The sequence below is a fragment of the Arvicanthis niloticus genome, chromosome 15 (assembly GCF_011762505.2).
Source record: "Arvicanthis niloticus isolate mArvNil1 chromosome 15, mArvNil1.pat.X, whole genome shotgun sequence".
NCBI lineage: Eukaryota > Metazoa > Chordata > Mammalia > Rodentia > Muridae > Arvicanthis > Arvicanthis niloticus.
This window is the reverse complement of record NC_047672.1, coordinates 25559662-25574875: the sequence shown is the minus strand read 5'-3', so window position 1 is coordinate 25574875 and position 15214 is coordinate 25559662. Positions and strand designations below refer to the sequence as shown.

Here is a 15214-nt window from a genome sequence, read left to right as displayed (position 1 = left end):
ACCTTGTCTTTGATTGGTTTCCAACCACTGTTAGTCTTTGATTTAAATAAGTATCTGAGAATTTTAGCTATGAGATTGTCAATTATGACTTGCAGTAGGTAGCTTGTCTTGTCCCTGCAAGTGTAGCCAACATTGTTTTCCATCAAGTGTATTAGGCCTAAAATATTAACTTGGCTTAAAGATGATTGCCTGTTTGCCAGATTAATCATGTGAGCTCTTTTGTATAGCTTAAAGTTAAAATTTTTTTTTTTTTTAGGCTTGTAAGAAAGCCCATGTGTGTAGCTTTTAAAGCCTATAATATAGTCTTTCAAACTCGTGTGTTATTGGTTTGGTTTTTTGAGATGGGGGCTATGTAGCACAGATCTGCTTCTGCCTGGTGAATTCTGGGATTAAAGGCCACCACCAAGCTGGGCCGATCCATGCATTTCAAATTCAGGACTCAACCAGTCAGATAAATGTTGGGGTGGGGGGAGGGAAGTGATCACCTTTAATTCCAGCACTTGGAAGGCAGAGGAAGATAGATCTCTGAGTTTCAGGCTAGCCTTGTCTACAGAGTTTCAGTACAGCCAGAGCTATACACAGAAACCCTGTCTCAAAAAGAAAACAAAACATACTGTGACATTTTATATAGGATGAGGTGTTTGGTTTCCACCAGGTGCCCTGGAACCAATCTTTAAACTACTGATGTGTTAATAACGGCACCTTTATTATTATAAGAGACTGATTTTAAGCCATTCATCAAATGGATCAAACAGGAATTGTTCCCTCTTTGAACAGAGATTATGTACCTTGCTAAAGCAGCATTTCACTGTGGTTGCAGCTGTAGTCTTTTCCCACTTTTAAGGAGGGTAGGGGGAATCTTCAGCCAGCCTAGTGGTCTGAAACTATAATGGGCAGTAAAACACAATAAAAGGCAAAATCTAAATGCAAACACTTTAGATGTTTTCTTTCCTAATAGAACTTGCATAACCACCACCCCCTATATATCACTTTCCGCAAACAGTATGTAAGCTATTCCTATTCTAGGAGAGCCGCACATGCATTGTGGGAAACAGTGCTTCTTCCCTCCTGTGATTAAAAACAGAGTAATGGTGTATGGAGAAAATTAACTTTATTCCCAGCTTCTTGCTAGATATATACAGAATAAAGTAGTTCTACTGTAAGCTACCAAGACCATAATTTAAATTTAATCATAATGAGTCTTAATTTCTTGCCTTAGCTACAGAATCTCTGTCCTTCAGCCACAGACCATATGGGGCAATACCAAGTGTTTGTCTACGGTTAAGTAGCTGTTAATACCAAATGAGAAAAAAGTATATCCTCCACCCTCATCTTCTGGTCCCATTCAATCTCAGGGTTTGTTGGTTTGTTTAAGGGGTAAGTGGTTTGGTGGGAAGCTGTTTGTTTGTTTGTAGACAGGATCTCACGTAGCCAAGGCTGGCCTCAGACTTACTCCGTAGCTGAAGATGACCTTGAACTTCCTGATCATACTGCCCCCTCAACCTGTGTACGCTGGGATTTCAGGTATGAAGTACAGAGTGGCTACGTATATCCTATAAGAGACTTTTACATATTGATTCCTAAGGAAGAGCCCACTGCATTTTTTATGTGTGCTTTGATTGCCTTAATATATACTTGCTTTCTTAATTCATGCAGAAATAAACCCATTTACAAAAATACTCAATAACTCAGTGAAGATCAAATATATTTTTCTCCACATAGTATTGCAGGTCTCATTTAATTTGCTATGGGAAAGAAAAAAGAAATTAGTTGGTAAGGCGTTGTTCTTAATTTGCAGGGAATTAGATACATCATTTACAATGCTAGCTGTATAATTTAGTTGTGTAATACAGATATGATCTAAAGAAATTCATTTTTAGATGGCCTTCTTTGGACTTACTCTGGTTTGGTTTTCTCCTCTTTTCAAGCATTGTCTTTTTTTCTGTGTGATCTTGGCTGTGCTGGATCTCTCTTGTGTAGACCAGGCTGGCCTTGAACTCGAATCGCCTGTCCCTGCCTCCTGAGTGCTGGGATGAAAGGTGTGCACCACCATGCCTGGCACTATAAACACATTCTTTAATGATTTAGGTTTTTAAGTTTACTGACTCACTAAGCTATTGACCAAGTTGGTTTATTCAGTCAAATTACTGCTCTGCTGTTTTCTTGTTTTTAAAAAGATGTGCATGTTCATGTGCATATGATCACAGCAGTGAGCTGTGTATGTGAAGACACCACCACACAGTGGCCAGGGTGTATTTGTATGTGGGTATTGAACCAACATGTTAAAGGTTCACAATGCCCCAGTGCCAAGTGTTTCTGTCCCACCCTGGCAACAGAAGGACTGGCTTTAAGGTGGGTATGAATTGGAAACCTGTGGGGCACATTAAAGGATCCATTAGGGTCTTCATTCTTATTTGTAAATTTGGTAGCTTACATTTAATAACCCTAGCACTCAGAAGGCTGAGGCAGGAGGCTTACCACCAATGTATGAAATGGAAATTTTGGAAAGGAATGGAAAATTAAAATGTTTCCAATTTGTACCCTAGTAATCTTTTGAGTAACAGGTGTGGTGATCCCTTATAAGAAAGGCAACACCCGCCAGGCGGTGGTGGCGCACACCTTTAATCCCAGCACTTGGGAGGCAGAGGCAGGCGGATTTCTGAGTTCGAGGCCAGCCTGGTCTACAGAGTGAGTTCCAGGACAGCCAGGACTAAACAGAGAAACCCTGTCTCGAAAAACCAAAAAAAAAAAAAAAAAAAAGGCAACACCCGAGTCATCTTGTCTGACTAGTATTCAGTGAGGGACCAATTTCAGATTATTTCTGTTAGCTCTGTGCTCTAAGGTAGAAAAGATCCCAGACCCTCCTTTCTCGGTGATAACCAGATCTTGGTAGGCCGCTGTGGTCCCAGGTCCCCAGGGCCTTGAGCATAGATCTGTGTTAAGGAACCTATGGCCTGCCTTCATCTGAGGCCTCCAGAGAAATAAGGAGCTCAAACTGAACTGAGCTCAGGGCCAACATTCATTTCATAAGCCAAATACTTGTGCTTTCGTAATCTTTAATGTCAACTAAACCAGTCATGAAGGAAGGATGAGAAAGGAAAACTCAAAGGGGGAAAAGGCCAGTCCTTTCCAACAGAACTGGCTAGTCTGGGGAGATGAGGCCATCAGGGGCCATCTGGCCATATGTTGGTCCCCTTCCCTAGTCAGTGCCATGGTGGTCTGGTAAGGCATTTGCTCAGGGAGGCTTCCTGTTAGCTACATGGGCTTAATTCAGCTCTGAAACTCTTCTTCAGATGCAGTGGAACTGAAGGTCAGTTTACTTGTGGCAGCAGGTGTCTAAAGCTCATGTGCCGGCCTGCTGCTAGATGAGGGAAACCACTAGGACATGGTGCCTGAGGTTAGGCTTTCCAAAGCTGCTGCCAACACAGCTAGCCCAGGGAGTCCACACTGAAGTGTCCACCACTCGCTACAGGTATTAGGGAAAGCAAGCTAGTCTGCTACATCCAGTCCATGTGATCCCAAAGGATCTGGGGTAATGTCGTAACCCAGCTCTTTGTCCAAAAGTGGCCTTTACATAAAAAGATAGGACGTGAATTCTTAATTAACTTCACCTTTATTGCTGCTAAAAAACTATATGTGAGAAAAACTGAAGACTTAGAATTTCTATCAGGACCCTCTAATGAGGATTATTTGCCTAGTTTAAGAATGGTTACCCATATCCCAAGCTTCTCTTTGGCCAGAAGTGGCAGCTAAGGAACTAAGAGGTGGCTTAGAGCAATTACTATTCTGAGTTCAGTTCTCAGCTAGCATCCATATTGGGCACCTCATAAATGGCTGTGACTCCAGCTCCAGGGAATTTGCACTCATTCACATACCCACACACAGACACACAGGCACACATATAATTTAAAATATTTTCTAGGTGATAATTGAAAGAACATCCAAGAGCTTCCCAAGTCACTTACCTGCAAAGCACGTCCTTTGGTCTCAATGGGAAGAGTAAATGCAGAAATAGCACACACAACACAGACAGATGAGAAAAGACATAGGGCTCCCAGGAAGGAGGCACTCATCAGAACCTGTGGTCAAAACAGAATGGATTGATTGATTATGCCCTAATCACCTCACTGACCTTTTATATCAAAGAATGTGTTAGCAAATACATATATAAATGATCCTTGTAGCCAGATCTGTTATTGAGCCCTTGGAACCTCCGTTCTATTGGACCAAGCTGGGACAGGCATCTTGAGTGACTGGCATTAATACGCACTGGATACCTTACATCTCTTTGCACCTTCCTTCCGGTTAGGTATTTCTAGAGCAGATTTCAATATCTGAGGACACAGGAAGGTTTCCTTGTTCTTCCAGATGCTCTTACACTTAATTCCTAATCTCACTTTGTGATACACTTTCTACAAAACCTCCATTCCCTTCTTCACCTCTGACAGGGCAACAGAACTTTTTTTTTTTTCCAGAAAAGGTAATCACATGAGTCTTTGACAAGATTGCTCCTGTGTCTTGTCTCTATTCACAATATTTTTGTATGACTGTCAGAACTTTTTTGTTTATTTAAGACAGGGTTTCTCTTTATAGCCCTGGCTGTCCTAGAACTCATTCTGCAGACCAGGCTGACCTCAAACTCAAGAGACCTGCCGGCCTCAGCTCTCTAAATTCTGAGGTTAAAAGTGAGTGCCACCACACCCAGCTAACTGTCAAGATGTTTCATTTGATATCTTTTTTTCTTTCCATATAAGGGTTTCTGTCAGTATATATACAATTTTTGGCTGGATATTTTCATTTTGCTACTGGCTAAACAAAGACTTCATGAACCCATTTCTCCAGGATAGTTAGCAATTGTCAAGAACTTGATAGTTATCAGCTACTTTTAACAGGATAGTTACCTACAATGCAAAAGAAACAAGAAGGACTGCTAACATCAGATTACATGCAATTTTGAAAGATCTGGAAATTACCTAGACTAGTCTAACCCTGTCGTTTTAGAGATGAGCTTGCCCTGGCTCATCACAATAACCATTGCCCCAAAGTCTCGGGTCTCTGAGAACCAGAGCCTAGTGATGCTACCACCACTTACTTTTAAGATACCAAACTCAGAAACCAAACTCCAGTATATAAAGTCTACTGCTTTCCAAACTGGCAGATAATGCCACATATGTAAACAGAGCCCATCACGTTAACCTCTAGTTAATTGGAGATAAGCTAACATGATAGAGAATATTCATATGAGGGCAGTGTGCTTTGAAGGGTTTGGGATTGGCAAGGTCTCATGTAGCACAGGTGTGCCTGTACTCACTATGTAGTTGTGGTTAGTCTTGCACCTCTAATTCTAATTTACCTCCCAAATGCTGGGAATATAGACACAAATCACCTAGCTCTCTACTCTTTGATTTTCATCACCAAAATAAAATTTTCTGAAACAGGCTGGGAAAAACAGAAAGGGGACAGAACCCAAAAGAGACTAGATAGTCTACACAATGCATGTTAAGGTCACCACACAGCATGCCTAGAATCCAACACTTGAGTTACTGAACATCAAAATTCTCACCATCACTAAAGTGAATTCTAAATTGTCCATACCGTTTTGTTTTGTTTTGTTGCACCTATTTCAAGATCCTGAGTTGGGTAAGACTCTAAAAAGCTGAAATTAAATCATGTGGTTATTATGCAAGCCAGGGCCAGAGAACAACTGTCTAGTCTTTTTGCTTCCCTTGAGAGATGTAGGACTCTGCTTTGTAGCGATCCAGTGCATAGCTGGCACTGCACATTCTTAATACAATCTAAACAGCCAAAGGAATTTTCTATTCTTCATAATCAAGGAATCTATGGAATTATATGATTGTAGGAATCGTCTGGGACCTAGGGATGTAGCTAATTGTTAAAGAGACCATGCTTCTAGTATGACAAAAACACCAAAAGGCAAGCTGGGATGGAAAGGGTTTGTTTATACTTCCAGATCGTAGTCCATCATTGGAGGAAGTCAGGACAGGAACTCAAGCAGGGTTGGAATCTGGAGGCAGGAACTGATGCAGAGGCCATGGAAGGTGCTTACTGGCTTGCTTCCCATAGCTTTCTCAACCTGCTTTCTTATAGAACCCAGAACCACCAGCCCAGGGATGGTACCACCCACCATAGTCTGGGCCCTCCCCATTAATCACTAAATTGAGAAAATGCCTTACAGCAGGATCTCATGGAGGCATTCTCTCAACTAAGGGTCCTCTCTGACTCTAACTTGTATCAAGTTGATACACAAAATCAGCTAGCACAGCATTTATGAGTCCTGAGTACAGTCAGCATCATAAAAGTAAATAAATAAATGGAAGTTGAGTTAAAATCCATCTTTTCAGCATTCACTCCACATTGTCTAAGTCAAAAGGAAAAAGAACTCCTAAAAGAAAGTTTCAGGAACTAAGGATGTAGATCACCTAGCTTGTGGAGGTCCCAAGTTCAATCAGCACAAAACACGAAGAACTAAAAATCAGGGCTGTGTCGATCAGTGATAGAGCAGTTACTCAGTATGAACAAGGACCAGGGTTCAGTCCCCACACCAGGAAGGAGAAACACTAAAAGCAGAGCCTAGACCAGAGGCAAGAAAGAGCTCTATGTGACAAAGAGTCAGTCATAGAGGTTAATTTATAAGATGAAAGAGCTCAAACATCAGCTAAAACTAAGCAGAAATAATTCACACACAACTGGAAACCTTAATATATTCTTCCTGTTTTAAGATTTTTTTTCATTTACGTGTATGTGTGTGCATATGCATGAATGAAGATATCTATGAAGGCCAAAGGGCGTGTCAGTCAGTACCTGCCAAAGGGTAGTAGGTACTGAACTCGGGCCTTCTGGAAGAACAAAAAGAGCTCTTAACTGCTGACTCCACTATCCCTTTCTTAATAGAATGACTAGACAAAACAGAATTGAACTTCATGACACAAACCAACAAGGTCTAACTACAGTCTATCCAATATCAACAGAAAGCCCTTTTTCAAATGTTCATCAAATGCAGAGATAAACCATATCCTTGGACATAAAATAAATTTCAGTAAGCTTGAAATAATTAAAAAAAAAACATTTTCTAGCTAAAAAGGCATCAAGTTATAAAGACCATAGCAAAATCTTCAAACATTTCTAAGCTATCAAAAAATCTAGAGTGAATACAATGGAAATGTATTAAATTTGTGAAACACAGCTAAAAGTGTTAAAAACATTATTTAGGAATAAATAAATATACACGAAGAGGCTGGGGATATACTTCAGTAGACTGCAGTCTACTATACACCAAGCACTGGCTGGGTTCCACCCCTAACCAGCACTAGTTATGCAGTAGCAGCCACACATAATCTTAGCACTAGGGGTCATCCGTGCTCAGATGTATACATAGCAACTTTGAGGTGAGCATGAGTTACGCAAAATCTTGTACCCAGAATTAGGTTAGCATGAAAAAAAAAAAAAAAAAAAAAAAAAAACTAGGAAAATGCATACTCATACATTAAGTGAACAGCACACAAATGAACTTTAGTTCTTAGATAAAGTCTTACATAACTCTCATCGAGGTAATTTGTAATTCTGATGGAAATAAAAATTCCCAGAAGGAACGTATAATCAGTTTGGAAAGAGAAGTGTTTTTTAAATGAATTTCAAAGAACTAACTTGTAAGGAAAAAAAAAAAAAATCAGGAAACCTGAAAGTTTTCAGGGAGCCTAGGGAGGTTATTAGCCTCGGGTACTAAACATGCGCTTACAGAAAAGAGCACTAGTGAATGCCTGTGGAAATCTGGTTTTACTCTAATAAGAACATTATTAAATCAGGTGAGGAGTCGCCAGCAGCCATTAATCCTTATACCTGCTAAGCAGGCTACGTTCCCAGCTTTGTTGTTGCTTTTAAGAGCCATATTCTTACCTCGGACCTTAAGCATAGACTTAGGAAGCAGAGCTTAAGAAGCGGATGAATGTAGCTGGCCTGTGGCACATGCCAGGACTCATAGACAGACCTTGTCTTAAAAAACAAAAGACTCAAGATGAATGTCTGATGGCAAGACATTTAAACATGACAAAAACGTCATGGGTTAAAGGTATTGGCTCATAAATGTTTAAAAAGTTGTAATAGTAAACTAAAAGGTAGACTATAAAATAGCCTGTGTTGTAGGGACTGGAGAGATGGCTCGGTGGTTAAGAGCATTGATTTACCGCTCTTGCGAGAACCTGAGTTCCATTTCCAGCATCCATGTCAGGAAGTTTGCAGCTGCCCATAGCTCCAGCTCCAGCGAGATACAATGTACACCCATGTGTACATATTCTCAATACAGACATATACGCCTACACATAATTTAAAATTAATAAAAACTAATCCCCTTTAAAAAAAAAATGTTACAATGATAAAATGGAGATCTGTCCTGACAGGATCAGTGTCCTTCCAGAAAGAGAAGACACCACACACTCCATGATGGGAGACAACCATAAGCCAGGAACAGAACTCTGAACAGGACCTTCATCTTGGACTCATTCTAGAACCTTAAATAATGTCTGGTTATTCCCACACAGTCCATGGTCTTTTGTTTACAGCAGTGAAGAGGCAGCAACTGACACCAACTAGGAATTTGTGACAAAATGTCTGTAGTTTAATCAGAAATGCTGCAGTTAAGATTCTTTTAAGATGTTCGAGGCCAGCCTGGTCTACAGAGTGAGTTCCAAGACAGCCAGAACTACACTGAGAAACCCTGTCTCGGACAAAAAAAAAAAGATTCTTTTGAGACAGTTGCATAGAAATTCAGAGAGAATAGTTAGATGAATCTAGGTCTCAGAAGTGAGGCCTGATGCAAAAATGAGAATTTAGGGGTCATGAATTTGAGCATGCTAGGACAGCTAAAATCCCAGCACTTGGGACATAGAAGCAGAAAAATCAGGATTTCATAGTCATCTTCTGCTACATAGGGTGTTTGAGGCCAATCTGGATACATGAGACCCTGCCTGCCTCAAAAAGGGTGGGGTTGGGGCGGGGGTCAAGATGGCTCAAATAGTAAAGCCTGATACCACCCATCCTAAATCAATCCCTAGGATGCTCAGGACAGAAAGATGTGCCATATATATCATGGCACATACACACACAAACAAATTTAAAGCCGGAGCAATGTCTCAATGTCTCAGGGATTAAGAGCACTGGCTGCTCTTCCAGAAGACCTGGGTTCAGTTCCTAGCACCCACATGGTGACTCACATCTATTTATAGCTCCAGTTCCAAGAGAGCCTCAAAGTTCCTGGCCTCAAAGACTGTACACAATGGTATAAAAGCAAAGATAAAGGCAAAACACCCATACACAAAGAGTTTTCAAATTAACTAAAAAAACTCGTAAAAGCAAACTGACAACTCCCCCGACCCCAGAGGTCATGGGCATACAGTTGTTAATTAAAACCATAACGATGATGGTAAAGCACAGAGCAATGAGGAAAGATAAGCGTCCAATATTAAGCAGTAAGAACAACTCATAAAGGAAGCAGAACAAAGAAAAGCCTCAAAGCAACCGAGGTGAATGCACCAGGCACAGGAGGAAAAACAAGAAGGTAAGTTGGTAGAAGTTACCAGCAGGAAGCAGACTCCTTAATATGGCCGAGAGCTCAAGTAACCTTTGTATTTAGGGCCCTGAGCAGAGATAGAGCAGGGGTCACTACAAGACTCAGTGAAGGAAGAGTAGAGGGAAGAAACTCCTCTTAAGAGTTTACTGGAGAGTCGGAGGACTTAGTTTGCAGCCTATCACAGTGGAACCTGACTGGAAGTATTCAGCATGAATGGTAGGTAGTAGTCACAGGATGTGATTACAAAGTCAGGAGCCTCGAGAAGCAACCATTCAGAATGAGGTCTGCCTGCTGACTTCTTTAAAACAATAAAATAAACAGTAGCTAGGAGTTGATGACTTAGGATAAAGCACTTCAGATCCCCAGGACCTATGGTAATGCCTAGCAAGCTAGCCCACTGGCAGATTCAGCAAGAGACCGCTGATTCATAGAATAGCCAGTGATCAACACTTGATGCCAGCCTCTGCCAACACATTCACCACATGCATGTGCATCTGCTTACACATGTGCATACCCATGAACTTGTACACAGACAAGGCAAAATGAAAGTTAGGTAAACAAATATTAAAAGAAAGGTATAAAGTGCCTATGAGTGAACTTAAAACACATGACTCTATCAAGAGCTATGGAAGGAAAGTAGTACAGATGGAAATTACAAATAGACACAAAACTTCAAAACTAATGAGATATGATGATTTGCCTCTTGACAAAACCTGTGATAATTTATGACAAGAATTATTGTTTTAAACTTTTAATGAACTTATGGAGCTAATAACAGACAATGAATGTTTAGTCAGATACTAGTCTTAATGGAAACACATGCAAACATTTCTGCTGTGACTCATCAGTTTATGACTTGGATTAGTATTTTAGACTTTTAGACTTTTGGAATGTAAAGATGCTTGCAGAAGCATGTGATGATTTATTCTGAGGAAATATAAGAGCTAAGAACAACAATAAGGAAGGAGCTTTTTTCTTTTTCTTTTTCAGGAATAAAAGGGCTAAGGGGCTTATTTTCTTACTTGCAACAATAAACACAGAGCTTTTCCTTACTAGCAGCAATGAAAAGGTAGAAGCTTTTTCTTTCAGTTAGCAATAAAGGTTGGAGTTTCTTTTGTATCCAGAATGAGTGAATTTTTTCTGCACTGACTCTTCCTCATTGGAACTTGGTTGTGGAAGCTTTTGCTCCATCCTCCAAATTATATATATAAAAATATGAATAAGGGTGTATTTGTAAACATGTGTGAACACTTGGGTTGGTGAGGCAGGGGGTCATGCTAGACCAGAGTGTGTGGGTGTGTGCATATTGCCTGTGTAAAAGATTTTAATTCTTTTCCTTTCTTTTCTCTCTGGCTCACAAACATTTAATGAGTTCCAAGCCTTTCACCTGGCCAGTGAAAGGTCCTTGAGTAATAGAGAAAGAAGAAACCAGTGCTTATTAGCACAAAATAGTAAGAGAGAGTTACAGAGAAAGAAGCCAGTGCTTATGAAAGCACGAATAGTAAGATTATAAGGTCAGAGATCATCAGTCTTAGTCCAGTGCTGTGTCCCACCCAGTATCATTCAATCCTAAAGGCTGGGGCAGACCCAGCATTGGGCAAACACAGGAGGTAGAATGTAAGTAACTAATTCTCATGAATATCTAAAAACAACGTCATGGTGCTTTAACCAGCCAGTTTCATTGGAGCAATGTAAATGTGATTAGCAACAAAACTAGCTAGCTCAGAGGACTGGAATAGTGAGTTGGTAACACACCAAACAACTGGGAACATGAGCAGACAGACATGTCTAAGTCCTCAGCAAAAGACAGATTGTTCAATAATATTGAGACAACTAACCTGCCACTTGAAAAATCACAGAGCTGTTTCCTGCAGGAGACTTGGGTGAAGAAATCTCAGTAGACTTCATTGAAAGGGGCCTATCAGGGATTTCTAGTCAGAATCTGGGCTTTGTTTGTTTGTTTTGTTTTTGTTTTTGTTTTTTTGTAATTTGGGTTGGGGAGACAGCTCAGTGGTTAAGAGCACTTGCTGCAAAAGTATGGGGACCTGAGTTTAGATCCCTCCTAGAACCCATGTCAAAAGCTATTGTAGTCATGTATACCTGTAGTCTTGATGCCGGAAGAGACTGAGACTGGAACTGGTGGCCTTCTTAGTTGCTAGCCTAGCCAAAACCTGGCTCCATCTTACCAGTGAGATTCTACATCAAAGGAATAGTCCACAGAACAGTGGAGAACAGCTGATATCTTTCTCTGGCCTCCATATATACATACAGTGTGCACACACACACACACAACAAAAGTTTGTTAAATTGGACATGATTTGGGCATTTGGATATTACACTTAATAGGGGGTTTGTAGAAAGCCTTAGAGCAACAGAAAAGTACATATTTTCACAATCTTAATCACGGACCAAGCAAAGTAAGGCCTTACTATGCTTGGCAGACATATTCTGCCACTGGTAATTTTCTGTTCCTGGAACATATCAAACTCTGTCCCACTTCAAGATGCTGTAGCCATTGCTGATGAGGTTTTGTATTTTACTGTCTATTTAATGCTAAGCTTGGGCCCCCAAGACCTGGAGTCTGCACTTAGCCCCTGTGACCCTGCCCCCAACTTAATTGTGATTGGTGAATAAAGATACCAACAGCCAATAGCTGGTCAGCTGCCTACCCTCCATGCTGTTAGAATCTACTTTCCTATTGATAACTCTGAGTTATTACTTACTATTTACCCTGTTCCATCTGGACTGCTCTTAACTACAACTGGCCAGCCCAATAGCTGGGCAGAAGAGACATAGGTAAGGTTTAAGTTTCTGGGGCTTGGGGGGGGGGGGTCAGAGAGGGACTATGAAAGTGAAGAGGGACTATGAAAGTGAAGGAGGAGGAAGGAGAGGACGCCATGAGTTAGGAGTCAAGAGATCGTGGCCCTGAAGGCTGGCCAATTAGAGTTAAAAGCAACCCAGATGAAACATGGTAAGTAGTAAGTAATAATTAGGGGTTATCAATAGGAAAGTAGGTTTTAATAGCATAGAAGGTAGGTAGTTGCCCAACTATTGTGCTGTTGGCATCTTTATTTACCAATCAGAAATAACTTGGGGACAAGATGAAGTAATGCCAAGACAAGCACAAACTGTTAAATCTCAGATTAGACTCTCTCTCTCTCTCTCTCTCTCTCTCTCTCTCTCTCTCTCTCTCTCTCTCTCTCTCCGGACTTGCTTGTCTCTAAGACAACCAGGTCTTGGGGGCCTGCACTTAGCGTTATAATAAATAGCAAAAGACCAAACCTCAACAATCTGTGGTGGTTTGAATAGGAGTGGCCCCCATAGACTTCCTATGCTTGGCCATAGGGAGTGGCTCTATTAGGAGGTATGGCCTTGTTAGAATAGGTGTGGCTTTGTTAGAGAAGGTGTGTCACTGGGGAGTGGGCTTTGATGTCTTAGAAGCTCACTTCCTGCTGCCCACTGATCTGGATATAGAACTCTCAATTCTCACCATGTCTGCCTGCACACTGCCGTGTTTCCCACTCTGACAATAATGGATTAAGCCTCTGAACTGTAAGCCAGGCCCAATTAAATATTCTCCTTTATAAGAGTTGTCATAGTCATGGTGTCTCTTCACAGCAACAGTACCCGAAGATACCATCCCTATACTCTCCAGCCTAACTGGGTGCAACTTATAGATCAGCTTTCCCTAGTGAGTCTGCTGAGAACCAAGCCTGCCTGCGTCTCCAAGCCTAACTCTGGTCACACTACAATCACATCTCAGACATACAACTATGGAAAGAAGACCACATGCCCAAGTCGAATGCACAAAGCACAAACAATATGAATGGCCAAAACCAGTATCTCTCAAATGAATCTCTAGAAGAATCTGAGGATACAAAATTCAAAACAACAATCATCAGCCAGACATGGTGGCACATGCCTCTAATCCCATCACAAGTAAATCTCTGTCTGAAAGGCCAGCCTGGTCTACAAGAGTGTTTCAGGACAGCCAAGACTTCACGAAAAAACCCTGTCTCAAAAAACAAAAACAAAGAACATTCATTAAGAGAAAAAATGAACAAATAGTTCAGAGAATTTAAAGGGAGTAGCAATAAATGCCTAAGTGATGCTCAAGAAGAGACAAATAGCCGGGCGGTGGTGGCGCACACCTTTAATCCTAGCACTTGGAGGCAGAGGCAGGCGGATTTCTGAGTTCAAGGCCAGCCTGGTCTACAGAGTGAGTTCCAGGACAGCCAGGACTACACAGAGAAACCCTGTCTCGAAAAACAAAAAAACAAAAAAACAAACAAAAAAAAAAAAAAAAAGACAAATACATGGCAAATGAGATGAAAATAATCTAGGACTTGAAAACTGAACCCAGTAAAGAGAACTACTGAAAACTTAAGCTGGAATGGAGATAGAACTGAAAAACTCAAAATGAAACTATAAACCTTAGGGGTAAGCCTTACAAATAATAGATAAATAGAAGACAGAATATCAGTGTGAAGAATTCTGAGGTTAAGAATTGGAGCATACAAGCAAAGAATATTTTTAAAAAAGTTTTAAACACACGAAAGAAACATGCAAGAGTATGGGATACCATTGAAAGATCAAATCTTTGAATGACATACCATAACAGATACAAGAAAAGCACACTAAACATCAACATCCCCACTGTATATTATAATTTAAACATTCGATATACAGAACTAAGAGAGGTATTGAAAGCTGCAAGAGGAAAATCACAGGTCCCCTCTTAAGAAAAGCCCATAAGAAGAAGTAACTGGTTCCTTAATGAAACTTTAAAAGCCAGAAGAGCCTGGAGTTATGTACTATAAATTCTAAAAGACCATGGATGCCAACCTAGATTGCTGGACACAGCAAAACTATCTGTTATAGTTGAAGAAGAAAGAAAAATGATCTGTGACACAAACAAGCTAAAGGAATTTATGCCCTAACCAGCCTTACACAGAATGATGGCCACTATACTGCAGACTGAAAATAGGAATAAGCCCACTCGAGAGACTACAGACAGAAAACAAGTGAGGCTATAATTACTGAAACAACGGGACCAAGAACTCAAAGAGAAAAAAAAATATAATAAAATAACAGCAATCAGTACGTTTCAATAATATCTTTAAAAAATTAATACCCTCAACTTACCAATAAAAAAATACAAAGTAGCCAGATGGATTAAAAAAGCTATCTTTCTGTTATCTACAAGAAATCACCATCTTGCCTTCAATGATAGGCACCACCTTAAAATGAAAAGATGGGATGGAAGAAAGTATTCCAAGCATATGTGTCCAGGAAGCAAGCACATGTTAACAGATACCCTAATAGACTTCAAATTAAAATTAGTCAGAGAAATAAAAAAAGGATACATCCTTCTAATCAAGGGAACAATTACCCAAGAATATATTACAATCCTAAGTATTTATGTACCAAATTCTGGCACACCCAATTTTATAAAAAGCATATTGGACTTAAAGACACAGATAATTTTCAACTCAATAATAGTAGTTGATTTCTATAAATCTTTTTGCTCAATAGACAAGTCATCTAGTCAAAAGGTATATATGCATCAAATTAAATACATAATACATCAAGAGGACCTAACATATATACAGAATATTCCACCCAAATACT

General features: G+C 40.3%; 1 protein-coding gene across 3 annotated transcripts in view; it reads right to left on the bottom strand.

Moving 5' to 3' along the window:
* Nucleotides 1-1094: 1094 nt before the first annotated feature.
* Svopl (SVOP like) overlaps nucleotides 1095-15214 on the bottom strand; it is a 64838-nt gene continuing 50718 nt past the window's right edge. For all 3 annotated transcript variants that reach the window (XM_076913539.1, XM_076913537.1, XM_076913538.1), the window contains 2 exons: nucleotides 3966-4079; nucleotides 1095-1745 (listed from right to left, as the gene is read on the bottom strand). In XM_076913539.1, coding sequence (XP_076769654.1) covers nucleotides 1734-1745; nucleotides 3966-4079 — 126 coding nt within the window. In that variant the 3' untranslated portion in view covers nucleotides 1095-1733. The remainder of the gene's footprint in view (nucleotides 1746-3965; nucleotides 4080-15214) is intronic.